The sequence below is a fragment of the Heptranchias perlo genome, chromosome 1 (genome assembly GCF_035084215.1).
Source record: "Heptranchias perlo isolate sHepPer1 chromosome 1, sHepPer1.hap1, whole genome shotgun sequence".
Lineage (NCBI taxonomy): Eukaryota > Metazoa > Chordata > Chondrichthyes > Hexanchiformes > Hexanchidae > Heptranchias > Heptranchias perlo.
This window is the reverse complement of record NC_090325.1, coordinates 92,914,979-92,940,596: the sequence shown is the minus strand read 5'-3', so window position 1 is coordinate 92,940,596 and position 25,618 is coordinate 92,914,979. Positions and strand designations below refer to the sequence as shown.

Below are 25,618 nucleotides of genomic sequence, written 5' to 3'. Positions count from 1 at the left end.
GCTGATTTATCGTTCCAAACATGATGGGACTGGTTTACAGAGCACAATTTGTCGCAGGGTATTCTGAAAGAGGCAAATATTTGAGATATGGAGATTATAAGTGCCACAATCAAAACTGCACACTCCGACATATGTCACAGACTTGAGTGCGTGGGATGAAGATGAATTTTGTTTTATTGGAGTACGATTATCAAAATACTTACACTGGCAATACATGGTTCAATTGTTTGAGCAGTTCTCTTCAGGAGTACTTTAGCTAAATCATAAGCTTGCTTGTTCATGTTCTGAAACCAAAATTAGTAAACATCTTTATGTACAAATTTATCACAGTGGATACACAATATGCTGAAATGTATAATCATACATGTGTGAATTTCCTAGTATCAGTTACTGTAAATCTATGAAGCACAGTAATGCTTTTGTATATAATGACTGCAATGCAAAAGTTATGTGAATAGTTACCTTTTCACACTGAATATCTTTACAAACTGCGTGACATTTTTCACTCCATGCCCTCTGGGCAAGTGTTCTGTCCAAATCAGTGGGCACCATTAAATTCGAATGTGAGTTAATCCTACAGCTCACTGCATTTATCCAGTCATCAGTTGAGCCACACATACCAGGGTGATAACAGGTTCAATCTCTGGCATGTGCTGAGATAGCTGATCTCAACTTGAGCTGCGAGAGGGACACGTTGGCCTCTGGGTAAGTTGGTCAGGGTTCTTACTCCTGATCGCTATTATCCCCAACGAAAAACAGATGAAAACAGGATTGGACTCAATGCGATAACAATATAAAAGGAGGTGAACTCCAGACCGCTGTTGGTGACAAAAATCTGGATCGGAGAATGCAATCCCTAATACTCAGCAAAAATACCTCTCCACCTTTTCCACAATAAAGATTTTCCCTATCCCAATCTATTTTGGATAATTAAAATCTACAAATATAATTCTTATTATGAGATGCAGGAGGAGAAGTATTGCAGCCTTCCAATGGGCCAATAGAGACCAGCAGCATACTACGCAAGAAAAATGGGGAAAGTAGTGTTGGTGGATCTTAGGCCTCACCCTCAACAATGCTGCCGTAGTTCTATTTAAAATGCTTCCTATATGCTTCTGCTCATCAGTTGATTCAAAAAACATGGTTTCTAAACATTCAAAGCAATATTTTCACAGGAAGTAGAGTTCAGTCCAGTTATGTCCTCTTTGGGCTGATGCAAGGCCTCCTGATACAACAGCACATCAGAACAGACCCTCACCTCCAGCACAAGACCCATAAAAATATGCAACATACAGAATTTTTTTTTTTGTTTAGTTTACAGTTTCACTGAATATTTTTATCTTGAAAAGTAAAATTAGGAATAAAAAAAATGAACATTATGGCCCATAAATGCATAAACAGTACAGCAGGTGGAGGGAAAAAGCAAAGAGAAGAATAGTTTGAAAGGGGAAGTGAGCTTTTGGTGTGTAGGGAATTTGAAGTCAAAGATTGAAAGACAACAACAGGACACGCTAGTTTTTTTTTTAAAAATCAAGACGTGTGAAGGTAATAAAAGAAGAAACATTACCAAACCAACAATTGAAATGTATATATTTATATGGAGTTCAAGAAACAATATTGGAATACTGGAGTCTTCAACTAAAACACAAAATCATGACATTATAGCTGCAACTGAAATGTGACTGGAGCTGAGTCAGGGTTGGTGATAAAGCATTCCTGAGTACAAAACTATCAGGAGGAATTGAAAGGAAGGGTGATGGGGTAGTGGTATTAATTAAAGACAATATAATTGCACTAAAGTATTAGGATTGAAACAGAGAAGTAGCGTAAACAGAATCCCTTTGAATTGAGGTGGGGAATAGTCACATTCTCGAGAATATATGAGATGACCAAAAAATGGGAATTATGGGGGTAATTTGTAAACAAATTAAAGGGAAGTGTATTAATAAGAATTATATTTGTAGATTTTAATTATCCAAAACAGGCTGGGATAGGGAAAATCTTTATGGTGAAAAGGTGGAGAGGTATTTTTGCTGAGCATTTGGGATTGTATTCTCAGTCAACGTGTAACTATTCCAACAAAGGAAGGAAGCACTACTTGACCAGGCTCTGGGTAATGAAGCAGAGCAAATAGGCATTCTAAAAGTAAAAAAAAATTGGAAACAATGACCTACAATATATTATATTCAATGTAAGAATAGAAAAAGAATAAGAATCGAGGATACTGGTAACTGAGTGGAAAAAAGGAAATTATAATGAGATGAAAAGAAACTTCTCCACATTAAATGGAAGCAAAAAAAGCAAGAACCACCATGGGTCAGCAATGGCATTATTTAAACAGCAAAGGAACAAATCAGGCATATTCCAGTAAAGAAAGAAGTGCACTGAAGGCTGGGATTCCATGGATGAATCGAGCAAGAAGATCAAATCTGAAATTTAAAAAAGCATTTAGCGTTTAAAGGGCACTTAAGAAAAATGAAAGTCATGACGAAAATAACTATAGGAAAGCTACAAAAAGGGAAATTACAAAGGCTGAGAGAGAACATTACAAAAAAAAACCTGAAAAAAAGGTCAATAAAAAAGGCTTTCTATAGGCACATTAGTGGTGAGAGGTAGTCATGATATGGATAGGCCACTAAGAGATGAAGGAGGCAAACTTGTAGTGGAGAGTGAGGGAATGGCAGAAGAGGTGGATGTTGGGATTATGGAACCACATGAAGGTAGGCAGAAAAGTTAGTGGGTGTTACTATTCAAAGAGAAGTGGCACTAAAGAAGTTACTCAAACTTCAGGTAGACAAATTATAGGAATCTGATGGTTTACAGAAGCTCTGTCTATAATTTTCCAAAATTCTGTGTAACAGAAATTTGTGCCAGAGGATGGCAAATGTGCCACCCTTCTTCAAAAACAGAGACAGGGATAAGTCTGGAAATTATATGCCAGATAGTCTTACTTCAATTATTGGTAAACTACTAGAGTTGTTAATACAGGATCAAATTAGTAGTCACATGAGCTAATCAGGACAAGTCAACTCTGGTTTCTCAAAGGCTAGACCAAGCTTACAGAATTGTTTCAAGAAATAAAAAGGAGCATGAAGTAGTGATTGTAGTTTATATGGATTTCCATATAAATCACAATATGCATGACAAGTTGCCACATTATAAGACTGATGCCAAAATATGGCATATGGAATTAAGGGGAATGCAACCACATGTTTCGAGGACACAAAGCATAGGGTAGACATGAAAACGTCTTTCTGACTGGAAAGATATCATAACTGGTATTCCACATGGGAACTGTTTTGGGGACACTTCCATTTAATATATAGAAATTATCTTAATTTAGGAACTGAGAGAACACTTTTGAAACTTTCTAATGACATCAAAGTGGAAAGAAATTACAAAGGCTGTGAAGGATTGCAGGAGGATACAGATAGGCTAAGCTGGATGGGTAGATAGGTGGCCGGCACAGTGCATTGTATAAAAATGTGAAACAACACACTTTGGAAATAATAGGGAGAGGAAATACAGTTTAAACGGTGGTGCGATTATAAATGGAGCACCTGGAACGTAGTATGTAGATACGCAGGTAATTATAGGTGCAAATAGATACCATAAAAAAGGCAAATTAATTCTTGGTTTTATATCTAGAAGCAGAGTAAAATACAAAAGAGGTAATGGTGAACTTGTGTAAGGTCTTAAGCCATAACTGGAATACTGTGTAGAGTTTTGGGTACCCCATTATAGGAAGAATATAAATCAATGGAAAAATCACTGTGCAGATTCACTAGGATCTTACCAGGGATTACAATTATGAAGAGAGGCTTGAAAAGTTAGGGCCTTTGCCATTAGAGCTCAGGTTAAGGTGTGACCCAATAAGAGGTCTTCAAGATTATGAAGGGTTATGATAAGATAAATAATAGATATTTTTTTCCTCTGGTCGCCAAGATGCTAACAAGAGGGTATAAATTTCAGATACTCACAATAAGAATTAAAGAGGATGTTAGAAAAAATTGTTTACAAAGAATGTTATAAAGTAGAATTCTCTCCCACAGCTCGTTGCTGAAGCAAAGTCCATACATTCTTTTAAAAAGAAATTAGTAACTTGGAAAAAGAGGAATATTGAAGGGCGGGGAGAGCAAACAGGAGAGTCTTGGTTGGACTTGATGGCTTATGTGGGAAAAGTACTTAAGCAGATTTGAACCGAATGGAGCATTTCTGTGCTGTAACATTCCATGAATTTATGCTAGATTACATTATCTAGAGCACATATGGTCTATCAAAGTCTGACTAACCTTGAGAAAAGGTCTAGCTAAGTTTCTCCCTATCCCCAAAAGTGATTGGAGCACAGCTCTAGGATATCTGTCTAACCTTACAAACTCACGTTCGACCAGTTGCTTTTCTTAACATTTCCCTATTCTCAATGGCTCAGGAACCATCAGTCCCAATCAACATTTGATCATCTCTATCTGTGCTTACCCATACAACTTTCAATTCAGCATTACATTTTTTAGCTATAAATCTATTCCATGTAGCCAGTACTGTGATCAGGAGAGGGGTAGCTGACTCGTTTGGTTAATAATCCTGTTCTTAAATTCTGAGCTTGCACAAGCAGGAAAAATTTCAACATTATCCATTCCTCTTAGCATTTTCAACACCTGGACCTTGTCTCCTCTCAGCCTTTTCTGTAAGTGTTAAAGATGATCTCGGTTGTTTCATGATAGAGTCCATTCAGAAGATTGGAGTTGGTCCCTGTTAACATCATCCACCATAACGTTCTTTACGCCACCAAGGCATACAGCAGAAAAGCCATAAGGTTTTAATGAAACCAATACAAGATCTGTCTAACATTAATGCAGGAGGAAGAACTGAGCTTCTCCTCGTTTTCGTACCTCGCAATCATGCTGGCTACACAAACTTACCAATTTCAACCATGCTAACCAAACTCCTTGTAGCTCAATTGTGTTAACGAGCCAATCGTTGTGATGTGGAGCACATAGCCCTTCCTGAAAGTAACCCTTATCTAAGCATCTGCAGCGATAAAGTACTACTTACTCAAAAACTGTTAAACATCGTTACACACTGGAGAGTATGGGAGAATCCAGTCACAATTAAGGAAATGCTCACCATTGTCACAGTGTTACAGATAATTCAGGTGACGTGCTTAGAAGATTGGCTGGCATCCCTATTTTCATATAAACAACTTGTATTTATATAGTGCCTTTAATGTAGTAAAACGTCCCAAGGCGCTTCAGAGGAGCATTATCAAACAAAATTTGGCACTGAACCACATAAAGAGATATTAGGACAGGAAAGCTTGGTCAAAGAGGTAGGTTTTAAGGAGAGTCTTAAAGGAGAGAGAGGTAGAGTGTCGGAAAGGTTTAGGGAGGGAATTCGAGAGCTTAGGGCCTATGCAGCTGAAGGCACGACTGCCAATGGTGGAGCAATTAAAATCAGGGATGCGCAAGAAGCCAGAATTGGAGGAGCGCAGGGCCAGAGGTGGTTACAAAGATAGGGAGGGACGAGGCTATGGAGGGATTTGAAAACGAGGATGAGAATTTTAAAATTGAGGCGTTGCCAGACTGGGAGCCAATGTAGATCAACGAGCATAGGGGCCATGAAAGAACGGGACTTGGTGCGAGTTAGTATACGGGCAGCAGAGTTTTGGATGAGCTCAAGTTTATGAAGGCTCAAGTTTATGAAGATGGAAGGCCAGCCAGGAGAGCAATGGAAGAGTCCAATCTAGAGGTGACAAAAGCTTTGGGAGTCTCACATGGTAGTTGAGACTCAACATGGTCACATCAACACCCAAAATTTTTGCTAAGAGCTTATCTGCTGTGCCAGCGTTTTGTCAGATTAAGGGAAATTGGGCCTCATTGTAAGTCAAGAAAAAAAGTTCTGATACATTCAGTGCACGAAACATCTTTATTAAAGCTGCCTGGTTCTTTACTTCTGAAGTGCATTCTCACTATCACTGAGTGCTTCAAAGTTGTCAAACACTATTGACAGCCATATTCATAGTGCCTACTTTAAAGTTCTTCCTTCATATGGATCACCAACATAATCCATTATCCAAAAACAGCCAGGGTTCCTTACGGTTCTCTCTCTCGGCAAACATTTTCTGCATTGCAACTGTAATCCCTATTACATCTAACATCCTAGTAACTACCTCCTTCATAGTTTGGTTCATTCGTGGCACTTGTTCCTGAGTCAGAAGGTCTTTCTTCCTCCTGCAATCTTTCCTCCCCTCCTCAAGGCATTGACCTGGTGCTATGTAGTTCCACTGTTGTTGCTCACCATCCATTAATTTCTCAACACTATTGAAGTCACAAAAAATATTGTCAAGCTGTTCAATTGCAAGACCATCTTAAGCAAGCCGATTTTGTCGTCACCTGATATGCATAAACACACACCCTCCTTTAGCAGAGGCTGACTAATAACGATCAGGCGCAAGGGAGCCTCGCTGGTTTTTCCCTCCCTCAACCAGGGCCACTGAGGCTAACTGCAGCACCCCCACTGTCCACCTGGCTAAGACCAGCTCCTCAGCACAGACCTAGGGTCAAACACGGGACACTCCTGGACTTTGTGGCTCAGTTACTCTCTGGATAAACTCACCAAACCATCTTTAATTTTAATAACCATGCTAGGCTAGCTTTCAGGCTCTGTTGGTGCTTTCTAAACATTTCCTAGGGATTTCAACTTGATCAGTCCTTTCTTTAGGAAAAGATATTTCTAGGAACTATTAGCCGGCTCAGTTTGTAGCATACTCACCTCAGCGTCAGAGTGTTCAAGCCCCACTCCTGGATTTGAGCACATAATCTCGGCTGATATTCCAGTGCAGTGCTGAGAGAGTACTGCAATATCAGAGGTGACATACTTCAGACAATAAGTAAAACTGATGCCTCATCTGCTTGTTCAGCTGGACTTTAAAGATCCTACTGCACTGCTCAAAAGAAGAACAGGGAATTCTCTCAGTGCCCCGGCCAACAATTTTCCCTCAATCCACACAGAAAAATCTCATTCATGTTACTGTTTGTAAGATTTTCCTGTGCACATAATAGCTCTTACACTTGCTTTCATGATAGTCAATGCACTTCAAAGTAATTAATTGTATGTGAAATGCTTTCACAGCTTTGAGAAATATGATAAGGCACCAGTCTTGTTTTTCTTTTTAGAAGCTTGGTTTAAAGAATTCAAAAATACCTAGACAACAAAGAATCCTGACATTTACAACCATGCATATCTGGGCAGCAACATGCCTGAGCTCTAGCATCCATGGTGCACTTGTGGATTGTTAGGGTACTATTTACTGAGGGTTGTGTTTTGTAGCACTAAGCTGATTTGTCTGCTTAAATACACAAATGGCCAGCCACCTTGGCATATTCTTCTTCTCATTTGCAAGCTACCTTAAGGGTGTACAGGGCACAATTTCAAAATTTGCAGATGACAAAACTTGGAGAACAGTGAGGAGGATAGTAATAGACTTCAAGAGGAAAGAGATAGGCTGGTGGAATGGGCGGACACATGGCAGATGGAATTTAACGCTGAGAAGTGCGAAGTGACACATTTTGGTAGGAAGAACGAGGAGGGGAAATATAAACTAAATGCTGTAATTCTAAAGGGGGTGCAGGAATTGAGAGACCTGGGGATATATGTGTATAAATCTTTGAAGGTGGCAGGGCAGGTTGAGAAAGTGGTTAAAAAAGCATAGGGGATCCCACGCTTTATAAATAGAGGCACAGAGTACAAAAGCAAGGAAGTTATGTTTAATTTTTATAAAACACTGGTTCAGCCACAACTGGAGTATTGTGTCCAATTCTGAGCACTGCACTTTAGGAATGATGTGAAGGCCTTAGAGAGAGTGCAGAAAAGATTTACTAGAATGGCTCCAGGGATGAGGGACTTCTGTTACGTGGATAGAGTGGAGAAGCTGGGATTGTTCTCCTTAGAGCAGAGAAGGTGGAGAGGAGATTTGACAGAAGTGTTCAAAATCATGAAGGGTTGAAATAAAGTAAAGAGAGAAACTGTTCCCACTGGCAGAAGGGTTGAGAACTAGAGGACACAGATTTAAGGTGATTGGCAAAAGATCCAAAGGCGACATGAGGAAAAACTTTTTTTTAACGCAGCGAGTAGTTATGACCTGGAATACGCTGCCTGAAAGGGTGGTGGATGCAGATTCAATCCTGGCTTTCAAAAAGGAATTGGATAAAGGGAAAAAATTTGCAGGGCTGTGGGGAAAGAGCAGCGGAACTAGAATGCTCATACAAAGAGTTGGGATGGGCTCGATAGGCCGAATGGCCTCCTTCTGTGCTGTGACCACTCTATGATACTAATTTCCATGATTCTAAAATGGTTGCTCAAAGATTCAACTTTCTTAAAGGGAGAGTAACACATATTCTTAAAATGTGTTTTAAAACCAGTGAAAACTTACCTCAATGTTTTCTAAAAAATGGCTGCTAATGAAAAGCCACGACAGAGAAGAGATGCTGAGAACTGTCATGATCATTAGAGACAGAGAGCAGAAGAATCTGATGAGTATCAGGAGAGAGCCAGAATATGTACAGGTAAGACTGCCGGGAAACAGCAGGGAGGGCAACTGCTACTTTGAACACTACTCAGACAATTATTTCCAATTTCTTAGAATAATTTGGTTTATCAAAATATTCTGTTCAAGAACAAATACAAACCTTGTGTGCAGGAATAAGGTTGATAAGAATGGAGTCCAGTAGATCCTGAGTTACTCCATCTCCTTCCATGATGATAGAACTCATCAAATCCAACATGTGCATCTGAACCTTCTGATTGTGGCTGTTGCTGAGATAAAAATGTTAAAATGCTTACTGATTACAATACTACCTCCTACAATCCAAAGTGGTATTCCTCATTCTTCAAATAGGGATAACAGCGCACCTTATGACAGCAGACTCTCTGCATCACTGTTGTCTGTCAGATTTGGGGATATTATTATTTGAAGAAAATTTCAAGGTTAGCTTAAGGACCTTTCTAATACATAAATATTCAAAACTTGCTCAAATTGTCATTTTGTTCTTATTGAATGGAATTTTACCTTGCAAGTAGCCTTGCTAATTGATAGCAACAGGTTGGTTTGCTATTTTATTAACATTGGAGACAAATATTTGACCAGCTTTCCTGATGCTCTTACCCACAAATATAAACAAAAAGATATATGCACATTAATACAGTGGATTGTATGATCTAACATTAACTTAAGATAAGCAGAAAAAAATAAAATGGTCCTTTTTAAAACTCAAAAAATCACCTTTTAGAGAAAACGGCAGTATAGACCAAGCCTTGCGCCATCTTTGGGCCAGGCAAAGTAGAGATAATTGGCTACTCCAACTTAGAATTTGATATCTCCTCTAGTGGACACAACTGCCAAAAAGCACATTATTCAGTAAGAGTTTTTGTTTTGTCTTAATCTTTGAACGTGCATGAAATGTGAAATGTAAACCATTAAATTGGAGGAAAAAAATTCTCCAGTCACTAAGATTAATTAAGACTGATAATGATGTAGGAAAAAGATCTGAATAAATGGCACAGTCGTGCTTTATAGGATATCAGAAAGGGTAGAAAGTCAATGTGATAATACAGCACACACCCAGCAGCAGTATTCAAGGGGAAGATCTATTAAATTCATCTGTTAATCTGAAATGCTGATTTCCTGAAACTATCACGGTTACATGGAAGGAAAGTGAAAAGCCACCATTATGTGAGACAAAAAGCGATTTAAAAAAGTATTTGAATTTCACCATTCACAATTTAAATACTCTTCCTAAAATATGATGCAGCCCTAATGAACCAGTAAAATTGTCCATTGACCAGCAGAGGCAAACACGCCAGAAGGTGCCAACTTTGATCCTCAGTCTGCCCTAAGTTAGCTGATCTCAGATGGGCAGCATTGGGGCATTACAATTAGTTTTAGCTCTCCTGATTTGGGTGCGACGGAGAGAAATTAGCCAGGGTCGTTGTCGTCCTCCTCGAAATGCATGTTTGTGAACAGCAGTTGAGAACAGGTGTGGGTGGGCTTAGCTTTGATGCTTCCTGCAATCAAAAGACCTAACACTCACTATCAAAGCTAACAGATGAATTATAGCCATTTCTGTTAGGTAAAGAAATGTACCACAGAAAAGTCAATAGCTTCAGGGTTGATGATGGGGTCTGGGGGAGGTGGGGAGAAGAGAAGAAAACTGGTGAAAGAAAAATGTGATTCAAGTTGTACTTGTGCAAGTAGTTTATTGTTAGCTTTGTAGAAATGTGAATTCTAATTTCTTGCAGTTTATTGAAGTCCAATCTTATTGGGAAAGGAGTTATTCAAACCTGCACCTGATACAATTGCAAAATACAATTGGTATTCATTTGTAGAGAGAAAAAAGGCAATTACAAGTTGTGTGTTGACAGATGAGCAGATAGCACAGATGTGAGTCGTCAGTAGGAAGAACAATGATCTCAGAAGTACGCTCAGAAAAAACAAATTCTGTTTTGCTGCTTAAAAAGTGGAGGTAAATGCTATACTCACATTACGGCTATTGGTCTGACATTAAAATAGTTTGAAGCTTAGAAGAGTTGTACTTGTAAAATAAATTACTTTATAACTTGTTGTTAGACCAAAGTTTTCATAGCACATGCAATCTTCAAAATTTTACGGGTCTCTAAAGAAGTGATACCAAGCTAGAATACCCATTCCCTTTCACAGCAACAATTCCTTTCAGATCTGACTTACAAGGAAACATCTTTTTCATTTACTGATTCTGCCATACAACACCAACTATAAGGAAAACATTTCACCTTTATTATACATAGCCCTAATGAACTAATATGTCCACCCTTCCTATTTTGTAGAACTTCCTTGGAAAAATACAACACAGCTTGAACTTTTATATAGAATTACATTACAGCACAGAAATACGCCATTCGGCCCAACTGGTCTATGTTGGTGTTTACGTACCACACGAGCCCCCTCCCAACCTGATCAGCAAATCCGTCTATTCCTTTCTCCCTCATGTACTTATCTAGGTTCCCCTTAAATGCATTTGCGCTATTCGTCTCAACTACTCCTTGTGGTAGCGCGTTTCACATTCTAACCACTCTTTGGGTAAAGAAGTTTCTCCTAAATTCCCCATCGGATTTATTGGTGACTATCTTATATTTATGGCCCGTGGTTTTGGTCTCCCCACAATTTTCTCTACGTCAACCTGATCAAACCCCTTCATAATTTTAAAGACCTCTATTAGGTCCCCATCAGGCTTCTCTTTTCTATAGAGAAGAGCCCCAGCCTGTTCAGCCTTTCCTGATCAGTATTTCCTCTCAGTTCTGGTATCATCCTTGTGAATCTTTTTTGCATGTTCTCCAGTGCCTCTAACCTTTTTACAATATGGAGACCAGAACTGTGGACAGTACTGTGTGGTCCAACCAAGATTCTATACAAGTTTAATATAACATCTCTGTTTTTCAATTCTATCCCTCTGGAAATGAACCCCGGTGCTTGGTTTGCTTTTTTTTTTTAAATGGACTTATTAACCTGTGTTGCTACTTTTAGTGATTTGTGTATCTGTAACGCTAGATCCCTTTGCTCCTCCACCCTATTTAGACTCTTTCTTCCAAGCAGTATTCGGCCTCCTTATTCTTCCTACCAAAATGTAACACCTCACACTTTTCTACATTGAAATTCATTTGCCAATTACACGCCCATTCTGCAAGTTTATTAATGTTTTCTTGTATATTGTTGCAGTCTTCCTCAGTATTAACTATACTCCTCAATTTGGTGTCGTCCGGAAATTATGATGATATACTTCCGATTCCCGAGTCCAAATCATTCATGTAAACTGTGAACAATGGTGGTCCCAGCACCAATCCTTGTGGAACACCACTTCCCACCTTTTGACAGTCTGAGCAGCTATGCTTAACCCCTATCTGTTTTCTGTTTTGTAGCCAGCTTGCTATCCGTTCTGCTACTTATCTCCTAACTTTAATCACAAGTCTACTGTGCGGTACCTTATCGAAGGCCGTTTGAAAATCCAAATATATTACATCTACTACATTACCCATGTCTACTCTTCCTGCTACTTCTTCAAAAAATTCAATAAGGTTGGTCAAGCAGGACCTCCCCTTTTGAAATCCGTGCTGGCTATTTATTATATTTTTGGTTTCCAGATGTTTTTCTATTGCATCTTACAGTAAAGATTACATTTTTTTCTTAGCGCCGACGTTAAGTTAACTGATCTACAGTTCGCTGGACTTTTCTATCTCCCTTTGTATATATAGGTATAACATTAGCTGTCCGCCAGTCCTCTGGCACTATTCACATAATATAGATACACATACATACATTCAATAGTGCCTCTGCTATCTGTTCCCTAGCTTCTTTTAATATGCACAGATGCAATCCATCCAGACCAGGGGTTTTACCTTTCTAAGTTTGATTAGTTTATCAATAATTTCCCCCCTTTTTTATCTTAAATATCTTTATATTTAAATGTCTCACATTTTCTGTGAGAACCATTATCTTTGAGCTATGCAGCTTAAGTAGGTAATGTGATAAGAATAAAAATAACCCACCTTTTGAGGATTGTGGTTTATTTAAAAAAATCTTTAAGAAACTACAATTTCCTTTTGTCAGCTATGTTTGAGGGCTCAGGTGCAATTTGACTGATATGCTTTGTTCAACACATAAACATGTCTGACAAAGATTGGTAACATGCAATACTTTACCCATGCATCTGATGTTGAATTAACAAATCAAAGAAAATCCATAGAGCACACTAAATGTTGAATTGTGCACAATTCTCAACTTCCTTCAGAGTACAATCTAAATCTTAAATTATGTCCGCTCACAGTGCTACTACATTACTCAAAACAACCAACGCTGAACAGTGTTTCAGTGTACACACCAACAGTCCATGTGCTCCAGGTCCTCGGCACATGTTCTTCCAAGTAACTATTGCAACAATGGGTTTACTAAAAGACTAACTTCCAGTTGGTCATGAAATGTCATATACCATGGTAAAACCCCTGATCTGGATGAATTGCATCTGTGCATATTAAAAGAAGCTAGGGAAGAGATAGCAGAGGCACTATTGAATGTATGTATGTGTATCTATATTATATATATACAAAATATGTGAATAGTGCCAGAGGACTGGCGGACAGCTAATGTTATACCTCTATATAAAAAGGGAGATAGAACAAGTCCAGCGAACTGTAGATCAGTTAGCTTAACGTCGGCAGTAAGAAGAAAATGTAATCTTTACTGTAAGATGCAACAGAAAAACATCTGGAACATGAGTTTAACATATCGATCTCCCATGGCAATGTGCATGAGGAGTTAACACCAAATATAGTCTTCAGGTGAAGCAAAATTAGAGGGCAGGGATAATTGGATCATGGTGTGGAAATCCCTATTTTCAAATCATACAGAATCATTATTTTTATATTTCCATTGTAAATTCCTATACCCACATTAATAAACTTGCAGAATGGGCGTGTAATTGGCAAATGAATTTCAATATAGAAAAGTATGAGGTGTTACATTTTAGTAGGAAGAATAAGGAGGCCAAATGCTGCTTGGAAGTAAGAATCTAAATAGGGTAGAGGAGAAAGGGACCTAGGGTTACAGGTACACAAATCACTAAAAGTAGCGACACATGTTCATATTGTATCCACTGCATCCCACTAGCAATAGTGCTGTAGTTACATCCCAACAAGTTTACATAAGCAGTTTCCATGATAAATGTGGACATAGGAATTTCTAATGGGAAAAGTGGAAGGGACATGCTTACAGGTGCAAGATTTGTAGTATATTAACAGATATACATTACCAGTAGCAAATGAAATTTCACACCCTTGTTTACAAGTATAGCCACAATTCTTTTTCTAATTGCTTTTGGGAATTGCAGAAAAAAATATTTTTTTCTCCAATTTTCCCTCTGATGTTCTCCCTGTTTCTCAATGTGATGGCTCATCCTGAGATACACTTTTACATTATGCTTATTCTTCCTGAGAGAACCTGGACTGCGCTTGGGAACAAGAACCACCCAAGCGATCATGGGTCAAAAAAGCCATGCCCAAATTTTATCTGAGTAAGCACATGTCTATCTTGATACATAAAAGTCTTGTGTCCAGCACACATCTATCAGAGTTCACACTTAGTAGTTACAAAAAAAAGAGAATGAAAGCCAATAATTTCCTCCTGGTTTTTTCAACTTTCAGGAGGAGCAAAGAAACAATGATCCTCAGGATGTGTCTAATGGGAATTATTCTCCATCTAACCTCAAAATGTAACATTTACACAATGAGAACTTATAACCTTACAATGACATGCAGGTCACATGCAGCTTCAACCTTGGCAGCAGAATAACATTACTTAACACTTATGCTTTTATAAAACATATTTTCCAACTCATGTCTAGCAGTACCATGAGATCTATTGGTATCTGTATATATTTTAAATGCAATGGCAACTCAGGATCGAAATGAAGACCATTCCTTCCCGAGATTAAAATGGGGGACCGGGAATGGTGAGGTTGCAAGAACAGATAATTTCTTTTGATCAAGAATTGGTTAAAATAAATACTTCATTTAATCTAGGGGTGATTGGGAGAATGTGTTTCATGTAAATGAAGTTATCAGGTGTCAGTGTCTACTATAGGCTACACTACTGTTATGTTAGACTAGTTCCTATAACATTATATTTAGTCTCAGTAAATATTATGAATATGCAATACTGTCAGAAGTCAAACAGCATGATTTCTTTGTTACTTGATTTATTTATTCAGGCCAGCTAGGATATCCCATCTTCAAAGAAAAATATTTCCTTAAATCAGGATAATTTCAACAGATCTACAGTGTTGTTCCCTCATTCTATATATTTTAAAAGGAAGAAGCTCCATTCGGGAAACCTAACTCTCAAGGTGCCACGGAACTGAAATACATTACTGGCATAAAGCTTATTCTATTATGTCAGTAGACCACAGGAGGCTGTCATCTACAGAAGGAAAAGCAGTCTCAGCAGACTGATAAACAACCAGTATACAAAGTTAATAATATAACCTCGTACTGTACAGGTGGCTAATATCTTTGCTTCTACACGTTGAATGTAGATAAGTTTGATCAGTTATTTTAGCATGAAGTTGGCCTTGGGTGTGATATTTTCTGTTGCTCACAGATCTAACATAATGGGAATATTACACAAATTCCAGTGCACCATGTTAGTACTAAGAAGTTAACTGTTGGTTTTGGGCTATGCAATTAAAGATGTACACTCCCAGATCACAAGGGGCCTCTCGTGGTGAGTCTGGTATAACAGTTGAAAGGGAAGCATAGCTTTAAAAACCTGAACCAGAATGCTATCCCTGTCCTCAACTGGTGTTCAAACAGGTGGATTTCTAATAATAATCACTGGATAGAGATCAGGATGACACTGGCTGAGTTTTCCCTTTCTTAACCCAGGGACCTGGCGGGGGCAGTTATACCAAAGGTACTATCCTTTTGGCTGTAGTTGCCTGGTTCAGCAACTGAAACCCGTGACCTTTCTGGTCCGCACTGCCTAGCATCACAACACAGTGTACATTGGGGAAGCTTAGAAAGTGCCTTTCATCGAGAGATAGTTTTATACTGGTTCTCAGTGAACAAGCATAAACATGTATTCTAGTGAAAAACTATTGCACTATTGGTGATTTAAACTAGCAAATTTTCGAAGTACCTATTTAAAACTGCCTTTCTATTGAAAGAAAATTTCCACGGCAGCATTCAGTACACTGAAATACAAAATGCTCATTACTATAATTGTCAATATAACTGACCCAAGATTTTCTTGGGGATCATCAGGACTGGCCAATGGAGACTATTCTACTGTAAAAAATATTACAGCAAAAAGCAAAAAAAAGTGTAAAAACACATACTTATTATTCTGCGCTAGTAACAGAAGGCCATACTTCATTAAACATAATATACTGTACTTAAAAATCTTACTTAATGACTGAGAAGAGGGTCCTGAAGAGCTGTATAAAAATCTCATTACAATCTTCAAGCTCAAAACAGATGTTATAGGACTTCACCCATGCCAGGTTCTGTGGAACAGAATAACATTAGCCAGTTTACTATTACTGAGAATAGATAATTAAAATAAGATAATAGATTAAATATCTGTAGTACAAATAGCTTCAAAATTGATTGCAAAATAATGGACCATCAGCATTAACTACAAGTATTTGAGCTCCCAAAATAGTTTTAAGTAATGCAAATGTAGTAACAGAACTTCATCCACTATTTTTAAATGAGCCTCCCATAATGCTACTCATACAGTATTGCTGATATTTGGAATTCAGTGCCGCAGTTGTCAAATCTACACCATTGTGTTGCATATTCTTCCACAGATTAAACGCTGACTAGAGAAGTAGACAAATCCATGTGACCAAGAACTATCACATGGAGTGGGTTGGAGATAGGAATAGCTCTAGGGTATTTGTCCACATAGCCATCCAAAGGTTATGCTATTGAGAACATGACTCCAAATCCATCAAACCTCATCTAAACTGCTTTCAAGTGAAATAAAGCATTGGCTGCTCCTTGAAACCAAGGTTTTAAATTTAAGTAAGGCAAACTTCAACAGGATGAGAAATAAATTGACCAAAGTAGAATGAGCTGAACTGTAAATAGGTAAACCTACAAACAGTGGGAAGTATTCAAAGTATATGGTACAATACAAAACAAGTACATACCTGTACAATGCAAAGGCTACACTTATATAGTTATGCAACCATGGTCAACATATGAGGTAAGAGACAGTAACAAGCTAAAAGAAAAGGGTTACACAAATGCAAGGAAGGGGAAATCCAGCAGACTGGGAGAGCTATAAAACGCAACAAAGAAAGTACGATGAGGAACCTATCAGAGAAAGTGTGATTGAGCACTTGGACAGATAACAGTTGATCAGAGAGAGTCAGCATGGAGTTATGTGAGGTAGGTCATGTCTGACTAATCTACCTAAAATTTTTGAGGTGGTCACTAGCATGGTGCATAGGGGAGTGTCTATGGATGTCATCTATATGAACTTCCAGAGGCATTTGATAAGGTTCCACACAAGAGATTAGTAGCAAAAATGAAAGCATGTGGAATTGGAATAACCTTGTGATATGGGTTGGTAATTGGTTAATACGTAGGAGACAGAGAGTAGGGATAAAGGGTGTTACACAGGGATCAGAACTGGGGCCTCAGCTTTTCACTATCTATATACATACATACATATATATATAAAAAATGACTTGAATGAAGGGAGAGAGAGTTATATATCCAAGTTTGCAGATGACACTAATTAGGAGGCACAGTAAGTTGTGTGGATGGGAGGAGGAAATTACAAAGGATCACAGAGAGTAACTGAGTGGGCAAAACTGTGGCAAATGGAGTTCAATGTGGCGAAGTGTGAGGTCATCAACTTTGGACCTGAGAAAGACAAATTGGAATATTTTCTTAATGGTGAGAGACTAGCTGTGGAGGAGCAAAGGGATTTGGATGTACATGTGCACAAATCACAAAGTTACTGCACAGGTACAAAAAGTTATGAAAAGGCTAATCGAATATTGGCCTACGTCTCAAGGGGATTAGAATTCAAAAGTGAGGAAGTGATGCTTCAGTTGTAAAGCCTTGGTCAGACACCATCCGGAATACCGTGTTCAGTTTTGGACAATGAACCTCCAGGAAGATATATTGGCTTTGGAAGGGTTACAGCGCCGATCCATCAGGATTATACCAGGGGTTAAAGGGTAAAATTATGAGAACAGGTTGCATAAACTTGGCTTGTATTCCCTTGAGTTTAGAAAGTTGAGGGGGTTATCTAATTGAGGTATTTAAAATGATTAAGGGATTCGATACAGACAAACAAATTCCTCTGGTGGGGGAATGCAGAACAAGAGGGCATAATCTTAAAATTACAGCTAGGACATTTAGGAGTGAAATCAGGAAGCATTTTTTCGCACAACAGGTAGAGGAAATCTGGAACTCGCTCCCCAAAAGGCTGCGGATGCTGGGTCAATTGAAATTTTCAAGACTGGGATTGATAGATTTTTGTTAGGATACGAGGTACTTGCTATCTGTATGAATGAGATCAAAGACTGCAGGGAGGATGGGCGAACTGACCACGGCACCATAGCACAAAAGGCCATTCAAGTGCGGGGAGTAAAAAGGAATGTGGTAGGGGATAGTATAGTCAGGAGGATATTGTTCTCTGCAGCTGCAAACGTTGAGTCCCAAAGGCTGTGTTGCCTGTCAGAGTTAAGGATGTCTCCTCAGGGCTGGAAAAGAACTCGGAGTGTGAGGGGGAGGATCCAGTTGTCTTGGTCCACGTAGGAACCAGCGACATAGGTAGAAATGGGAATGAGATTCTGCTGAGGGAGTTTGAGGAGCTCGGGTCCAAATTAAATAGCAGAACCTCAAAGGTAATAATGCCTGGATTTCAACCTGAGCCATGGGCAAATTGGCATAGGGACAATCACAATCGATGGTTAAATGCGTGGCTGAAAAAGCGGTGTGGGAAGCAGGGGTTTCAATTCATGGGGCACTGGCACCAGTACCGGGGAAAGAGGGAGCTGTTCCACTGGGACGGGCTCCACTTAAACCGGGCTGGGACCAGTGTCCTGGCGAATCGAATAACTAGGGCAGTAGGTAGGGCTTTAAACTAATAAGGGGGGGGGGGGGGAAAGAGATAAGAGGGTTCAGGTGACAGTAATTTTATCCATCTAAAAAAGATAAGTCAAGGCTGTAGAGCAGAGTAGCAATTTGCTTAAAAACAAGCAGAGTGTGTCAGGAAGCAACAGAGTGTTTAACAAAGGTAATAGGGCATTAGTGACTAAGGTCACATGAGGGAAAAAAAGTAAAAATTTCAAATTAAAGGCACTGTATCTGAATGCACAAAGCATTCGTAATAAGATAGATGAATTAATGGCACAAATAGAGATAAATGGGTTTGATCTAGTAGCCATTACTGAGACTGAGTCTCAGACCTTGCAGGGTAACCAAGGTTGGGAACTAAATATTCCAGGGTACTTAATTGTTAGTAAAGATAGGCAAAATGGAAAAGGAGTGGGGGTGGCCCTGATGATAAAGGAAGAGATAAAGAAGACAGTAGTGAGAAAGGATCTTAGCTCAGAAAATAGGGGTGTAGAATCAGTATGGGTGGAGCTAAGAAATAACATGGGGCAGAAAACACTGGTGGAAATAGTTATAAGCCACCTAACAGTAGTTATAGTGTTGGACAGAGTATAAATCAGAAAATTTGAGAAGCATCTAACAAGAGTAATGCAATAATGATGGGGGACTTTAATCTTCACATAGACTGGGCAAACCAAATTGGCAAAAGTAGTATGGAGGACAAGTTCATGGAATACATCCGAGACAGCTTTCTAGAACAATTTGTCGAGGAGCCAACTTGGGACCAGGCTATTTTATATCTAATATTGTGTAATGAAACAGGATTAATTAGTAATCATATAATAAAGGATCTTCTGGGGAAAAGTGATCATATGATGATGAATTTCATATTGAGTTTGAGAGTTATGTCCGAAACTAGGGTCTTAAATTTAAACAAGGGCAATTAAGTAGGTATGAGGGACGAGTTGGCTAATGTAGATTGGGAAATTAGATTAAAAGATATGACAGTAGATAAGCAGTGGCGAACATTTAAAGAAATAATTCATAATTGTCAACGAATATACCTACCCTTGAGGAATAAAAACTCCACAGGCAAAATGATCCATCGGTGGCTAACTAACGAAGATAAGGATAGTTTAGATTAAAAGAAGAGGCTTACAATGTTGCCAAGAGCAGTAAGCCTCAGCATTGGGAAGGTTTCCAAATCAGCAAAGGATAACTAAGAAATTGATAAAGATGGAGAAAATTGAATGAGAATAAACTAGCAAGAAATATAAAAACAAATTGTAAGAGCTTCTAAAAGTATATAAAAAGGACGAGATTAGCAAAAGTAAACATGCGTCCCTTAGAGGCAGAAACAGGAGTAATTATAATGGGGAAATAAGGAAATGACAAAGTCGTTAAACAAATATTCTGCATCTGTCTTCACAGTGGAAGACACAATAAACATACCAGAAATAGTGGGGAACCAAGGGTCTAATGAGAAGGAGGAACTTAAAGTAATTAAGATCAGTAAAGAAAAATTAACGGGACTAAAAGCTGACAAATCCCCTGGACCTGATGGCCTACATCCTAGGGTTGTATAAGACGTGGATGCATTCGTTTTGATATTCCAGAATTACCTAGATTCTAGAACGGTCCGCGTGGATTGGAAGGTAGCAAATGTAACCCCGCTATTCAAGAAAGGAGGGCGAGAGAAAACAGGGAACTACAGGCCAGTTAGCCTGACATTAGTAGTAGGGAAATGCTAGAATCTATTATTAAGGACGTAGTAACAGGGCACTTAGAAAACCATAATATGATTAGACAAAGTCAACACGGTTTTATGAAAAGGAAATCATGTTTGACAAATCATTAGACTTTTTTGAGGGTGTAACTAGCAGGGTGGATAAGAGGGAACCAGTGGATGTAGTATATTTGGATTTTCAAAAGGCATTCGATAAGGTGCCACACAGATTCAGAAGAGATTGAGCAGCTCAAAACTGGGCATCCATGAGGCGCTGTGGGCCATCAGCAGCAGCAGAACTATATTCCATCACAATCTGTAACCTCATGGCCCGGCATATTCCTCACTCTACCATTACCATCAAGCCAGAGGATCAACCCTGGTTCAATGAGGAGCGTGGAAGAGCATGCCAGGAGCAGCACCAGGCATACATAAAAATGAGGTGCCAACCTGGTGAAGTTACAACACAGGACTACACGCACGCTAAACAGCGGAAGCAACATGCTATAGATGGAGCTAAATAATCTGACAACCAACGGATCAGATCAAAGCTCTGGAGTCCTGCCACATCCAGTCGTGAATGGTGGTGGATAATCAAACAACTAATGGGAGGAGGAGGCTCCATGAACAACCCCATCCTCAATAATGGCACAGCCCAGCACGAGTGCAAAAATACACGGCTGAAGCATTTGCAACCATCGTCAACCAGAAGTGCCGAGCCATCCAGGCATCCTCCCCAGATCCCCACCATCAGAGAAGCCAACCTTCAGCCAATTCGACTCACTCCATGTGATATCAAGAAACGGCTGAGTGCACTGGATATAGCAACGGCTATGGGCCCCGACAACATCCCGGCTGCAGTGCTGAAGTCTTGTGCTCCAGAACTAGCTACACCTCTAGCCAAGCTATTCTAGTACAGCTGCAACACTGGCATCTACCCGACAATGTGGAAAATTGCCCAAGTATGTCCTGTCCACAAAAAACAGGACAAATCCAATCCGGCCAATTACCGCCCCATCAGTCGAATCTCAATCATCAGCAAAGTGATGGAAGATGTCATCGACAGTGCTATCAAGCGGCACTTACTCATCAATAACCTGTTCACCAATGCTCAGTTTGGGTTCCGCCAGGACCACTCGGCTCCAGATCTCATTACAGCCTTGGTCCAAACATGGACAAAAGAGCTGAATTCCAGAGGTGAGGCGAGGTGAGAATGACTGTCCTTGACATCAAGGCAGCATTTGACCGAGTTGGCATCAAGAAGCCCTAGTAAAATTGAAGTCAATGGGAATCAGGGGGAAAATTCTTCAGTGGCTGGAGTCATACCCAGCACAAAGGAACATGGTAGTGGTTGTTGGAAGTCAATCATCTCAGCCCCAAGACATCGCTGCAAGAGTTCCTCAGGGCAGTGTACAAGGCCCAACCATCTTCAGCTGCTTAATCAATGACCTTCCCTCCATCAGGTCAGAAATAGGGGTGTTCAGTTCCATTTGCAACCCCTCGGATAATGTCCGTGCCCACATGCAGCAAGACCTGGACAACATCCAGGCTTGGGCTCATAAGTGGCAAGTGACATTCATGCCACACAAATGCCAGACAATGACCATCTCCAACAAGAGAGAGTCTAACCACTTCCCCTTGACATTCAAAGGCATTACCATCGCTGAATCCCCCACCTTCAAAATCCCGGGGGTCACCAATGAACAGAAACTTAACTGGACCAGCCACATAAATACTGTGGCTACTAGAGCAGGTTAGAGGCTGGGTATTCTGCGGCAAGTGACTCACCCCGACTCCCCAAAGCCTTTCTACCATCTACAGGGCCACAAGTCAGGAGTGTGATGGAATATTCTCCATTGCCTGGATGAGTGCAGCTCCAAAAACACTCAAGTAGCTTGACACCATCCAGGACAAAGCAGCCTGCTTGATTAGCACCCCATCCACGACCTTAAACATTCATTCTATGTGTACCATCTACAAGATACACTGCAGCAACTCGCCAAGGCTTCTTCGACAGCACCTCCCAAACCAGCGACCTCTACCACCTAGAAGGACCAGGATAGCAGGCACATGGGAACACCACCACCTGCACATTCCCCTCCAAGTCACACACCATCTTGACTTGGAAATAGATCACCGTTCCTTCATTGTCGCTGGGTCAAAATCCTGGAACTCCCTACTTAACAGCACTGTGGGAGTACCTTCACCACACAGACTGCAGCGGTTCAAGGCGGCGGCTCACCTCCACCTTCTCAAGGGCAATTGGGGATGGGCAATAAATGCTGGCCTTGGCAGCAACGCCAAAACCCATGAATGAATTAGAAAAAACACAAGAGGTTGTTACACAAGATTAGGGCTCATGGGATTGGGGGTGATATATTATCATGGATTGAGAATTGGTTAATGGACAGAAAACAGAGAGTAGGAATAAATGGATCATTTTCGGGTAGCCAGGTCGTAATTAGTGGTGTGCTGCAAGGAACGGTGCTTGGGTCTCAGCTATTTACAATCTATATTCATGGCGTAAATGAAGGGACCGAGTGTAATGTATCCAAGTTTGCTGACGATACAAAGCTAGGTGGGAAAGTAAGCTGTGTGGAGGATGCAAAGAGTCTGCAAAGGAATATAGACAGGTTAAGTGAGTGGGCAAGAAGGTGGCAGATGGAGTATAATGTGGGGAAATGTGAGGTTATTCGCTTTGGTAGGAAAAGGAGAAAAACAGAATGTTTTTTTAAATGGTGAGAAACTATTAAATGTTGGTGTTCAGAGGGATTTGGGTGTCTTTGTACACGAAACACAAAGTTAGCATGCAGGTACAGCAAGCAATTAGGGAGACAAATGGTATGTTGGCCTTTATTGCAAGGAGGTTGGAGTACAAAGAATAAGGAAGTCTTGCTGCAATTATACAGGGCTTTGTTGAGACCACACCTGGAGTACTGTGTACAGTTTTGGTCTACCTTACCTAAGGAAGGATATACTTGCCTTAGAGGAGATGCAACAAAGGTTTACTAGATTGATTCCTCGGATGAGAGTTGTCCTATGAGGAGAGATTGAATAGAATGGGCCTATACTTCCTGGAGTTTAGAAGAACGAGAGGTGATCTCATTGAAGCATATAAGATTATAAGAAGGCTTTTTAAAAAATTCATTCGTGTAATATGGGCATCACTGGCAAGGCCAGCATTTATTGCCATCCCTAATTGCCCTTGAGAAGGTGGTGGTGAACCGCTGCAGTCTGTGTGAAGGTACTCCCACAGTGCTGTTATGTAGCGAGTTCCAGGATTTTGACCCAGCTTGACAGGGTAGGTGCTGAGAGGATGTTTCCACTGGCTGGAGAGTCTAGAACTAGGGGACATAGTCTCAGGATAAGGGGTCAGACATTTAAGACTGAGATGAGGAGGAATTTCTTCACTTAGAGGGTCGTGAATATTTGGAATTCTCTACCCAAGAGTGCTATGGCTGCTCGGTCATTGAATATATTCAAGACTGAGATCGATAGATTTTTGGACTCTAAGGGAATCGAGGGATATGGGGATCAGGCAGGAAAGTGGAGTTGAGGTCGAAGATCAGCCATGGTCTTTCTGAATGGCGGAGCAAGCTCGAGGGACTGTATAGCCTACTCCTGCGCCTGCGCCTATTTCTTATGTTAGGGTATCATGGGATGTGTAACAAAGGCGGGTAAATGGAGTTGAGGTGCGGATCAGCCATGATCTAACTGAATGGTGAAACAGGCTCAAGGGACTCAATGTCTTACTCCTGTTCCTATGTTTCTATGAAAGGTGGAGAGTTGAGGGCATATTTGAGATTGCATTTGTACGGAATAGAAAGCAATATCCAAATCAAATCAAAAGTTCTTGAAGATGGCTTATGACAGATGCACAAGAAGCATATGGAAAAAGTGAAGGAGGCAAGAAAGAACATTTTTCTGCAACACCGATTTGACACAAAAATGTAAGTAGAGAGAACACCTTCAGAGATATGTCCTCGTACATGACACATAGTGTATGAGTTGATGTCATTATTTACTGACACCAGGTTAAAAGTAATCCACACACCTAAATTACTTATCCCTGAATCTACCTGATTCAGCTTAGGGGTAACATATTAGCATGGATAGAGGATTGGTTAATGGACAGAAAAGAGAGTAGGGATAAACGGGTCATTTTCAGGCTGACAGGCTGTAACTAGTGGGGTGCCGCAAGGATTGGTGCTTGGGCCTCAGCTATTTACAATCTATATTAATGACTTAGATGAAGGGACTGAGTGTAATGTATCCAAGTTTGCTGACGGTACAAAGCTAGGTCAGAAAGTAAGCTGTGAGGAGGACACAAAGAGTCTGCAAAGGGATATGAACAGGTTAAGCGAGTGGGCAAGAAGGTGGCAGATGGAGTATAGTGTGGGGAAATGTGAGGTTATTCACTTTGGTAGGAAGAATAGAAAAACAATGTTTTTTAAATGGTGAGAAACTATTAAATGTTGGTGCTCAGAGAGACTTGGGTGTCCTCATACAAGAAACACAAAAAGTTAGCACGCAGTTACAGCAAGCAATTAGGAAAGCAAATGGTATGTTGGCCTTTATTGCAAGGGGGTTGGAGTACAAGAGTAAGGAAGTCTTACTACAAATGTACAGGGCTTTGGTGAGGCCTCACCTGGAGTACCCTGTACAGTTTTGGTCTCCTTATCTAAGGAAGTATATACTTGCCTTAGAGGCGGTGCAGCGAAAGTTCACTAGATTAATTCCTAGGATAAGAGGGTTGTCCTATGAGGCGAGGTTGAGTGGAATGGGCGTATACTCTCTAGAGTTTAGAAGAATGGGAGGTGATGTAATTGAAACATATAAGATTATGAGGGGGCTTGACAGGGTAGATGCTGAGAGGTTGTTTCCCATGGCTGGAGAGTCTAGAACTAGGGGGCAGTGTCGCAGGATATGGGGCTGACCATTTAAGACTGAGATGAGGAGGAATTTCTTCACTCGAGGGCTGTGAATTTTTGGAATTCTCTACCCCAGAGGGTTGTGGATGCTGTGTCGTTGAATATATTCAAGGCTGAGATAGACAGATTGCTGGACTCTAGAGGAATCAAGGAATATGGGTATCGGGCAGGAAAGTGGAGTTGAGGTCGAAGATCAGCCATGATCTGATTGAATGGCGGAGCAAGCTCGACGGGCCACGTGGCCTACTCCTGCTCCTATTTCTTATGTTATCTACTTGATTCTCAAAGGCAAGCAGAGCCTAAA

General features: G+C 40.1%; 1 protein-coding gene across 7 annotated transcripts in view; it reads right to left on the bottom strand.

The window, feature by feature from the left end:
• pds5a (PDS5 cohesin associated factor A) overlaps positions 1-25,618 on the bottom strand; it is a 215,291-nt gene that overhangs the window by 127,560 nt on the left and 62,113 nt on the right. For all 7 annotated transcript variants that reach the window (XM_067988550.1, XM_067988542.1, XM_067988526.1 and 4 more), the window contains exons 5-7: positions 15,985-16,082; positions 8,685-8,811; positions 204-284 (exon numbers count right to left, since the gene is read on the bottom strand). In XM_067988550.1, coding sequence (XP_067844651.1) covers positions 204-284; positions 8,685-8,811; positions 15,985-16,082 — 306 coding nt within the window. The remainder of the gene's footprint in view (positions 1-203; positions 285-8,684; positions 8,812-15,984; positions 16,083-25,618) is intronic.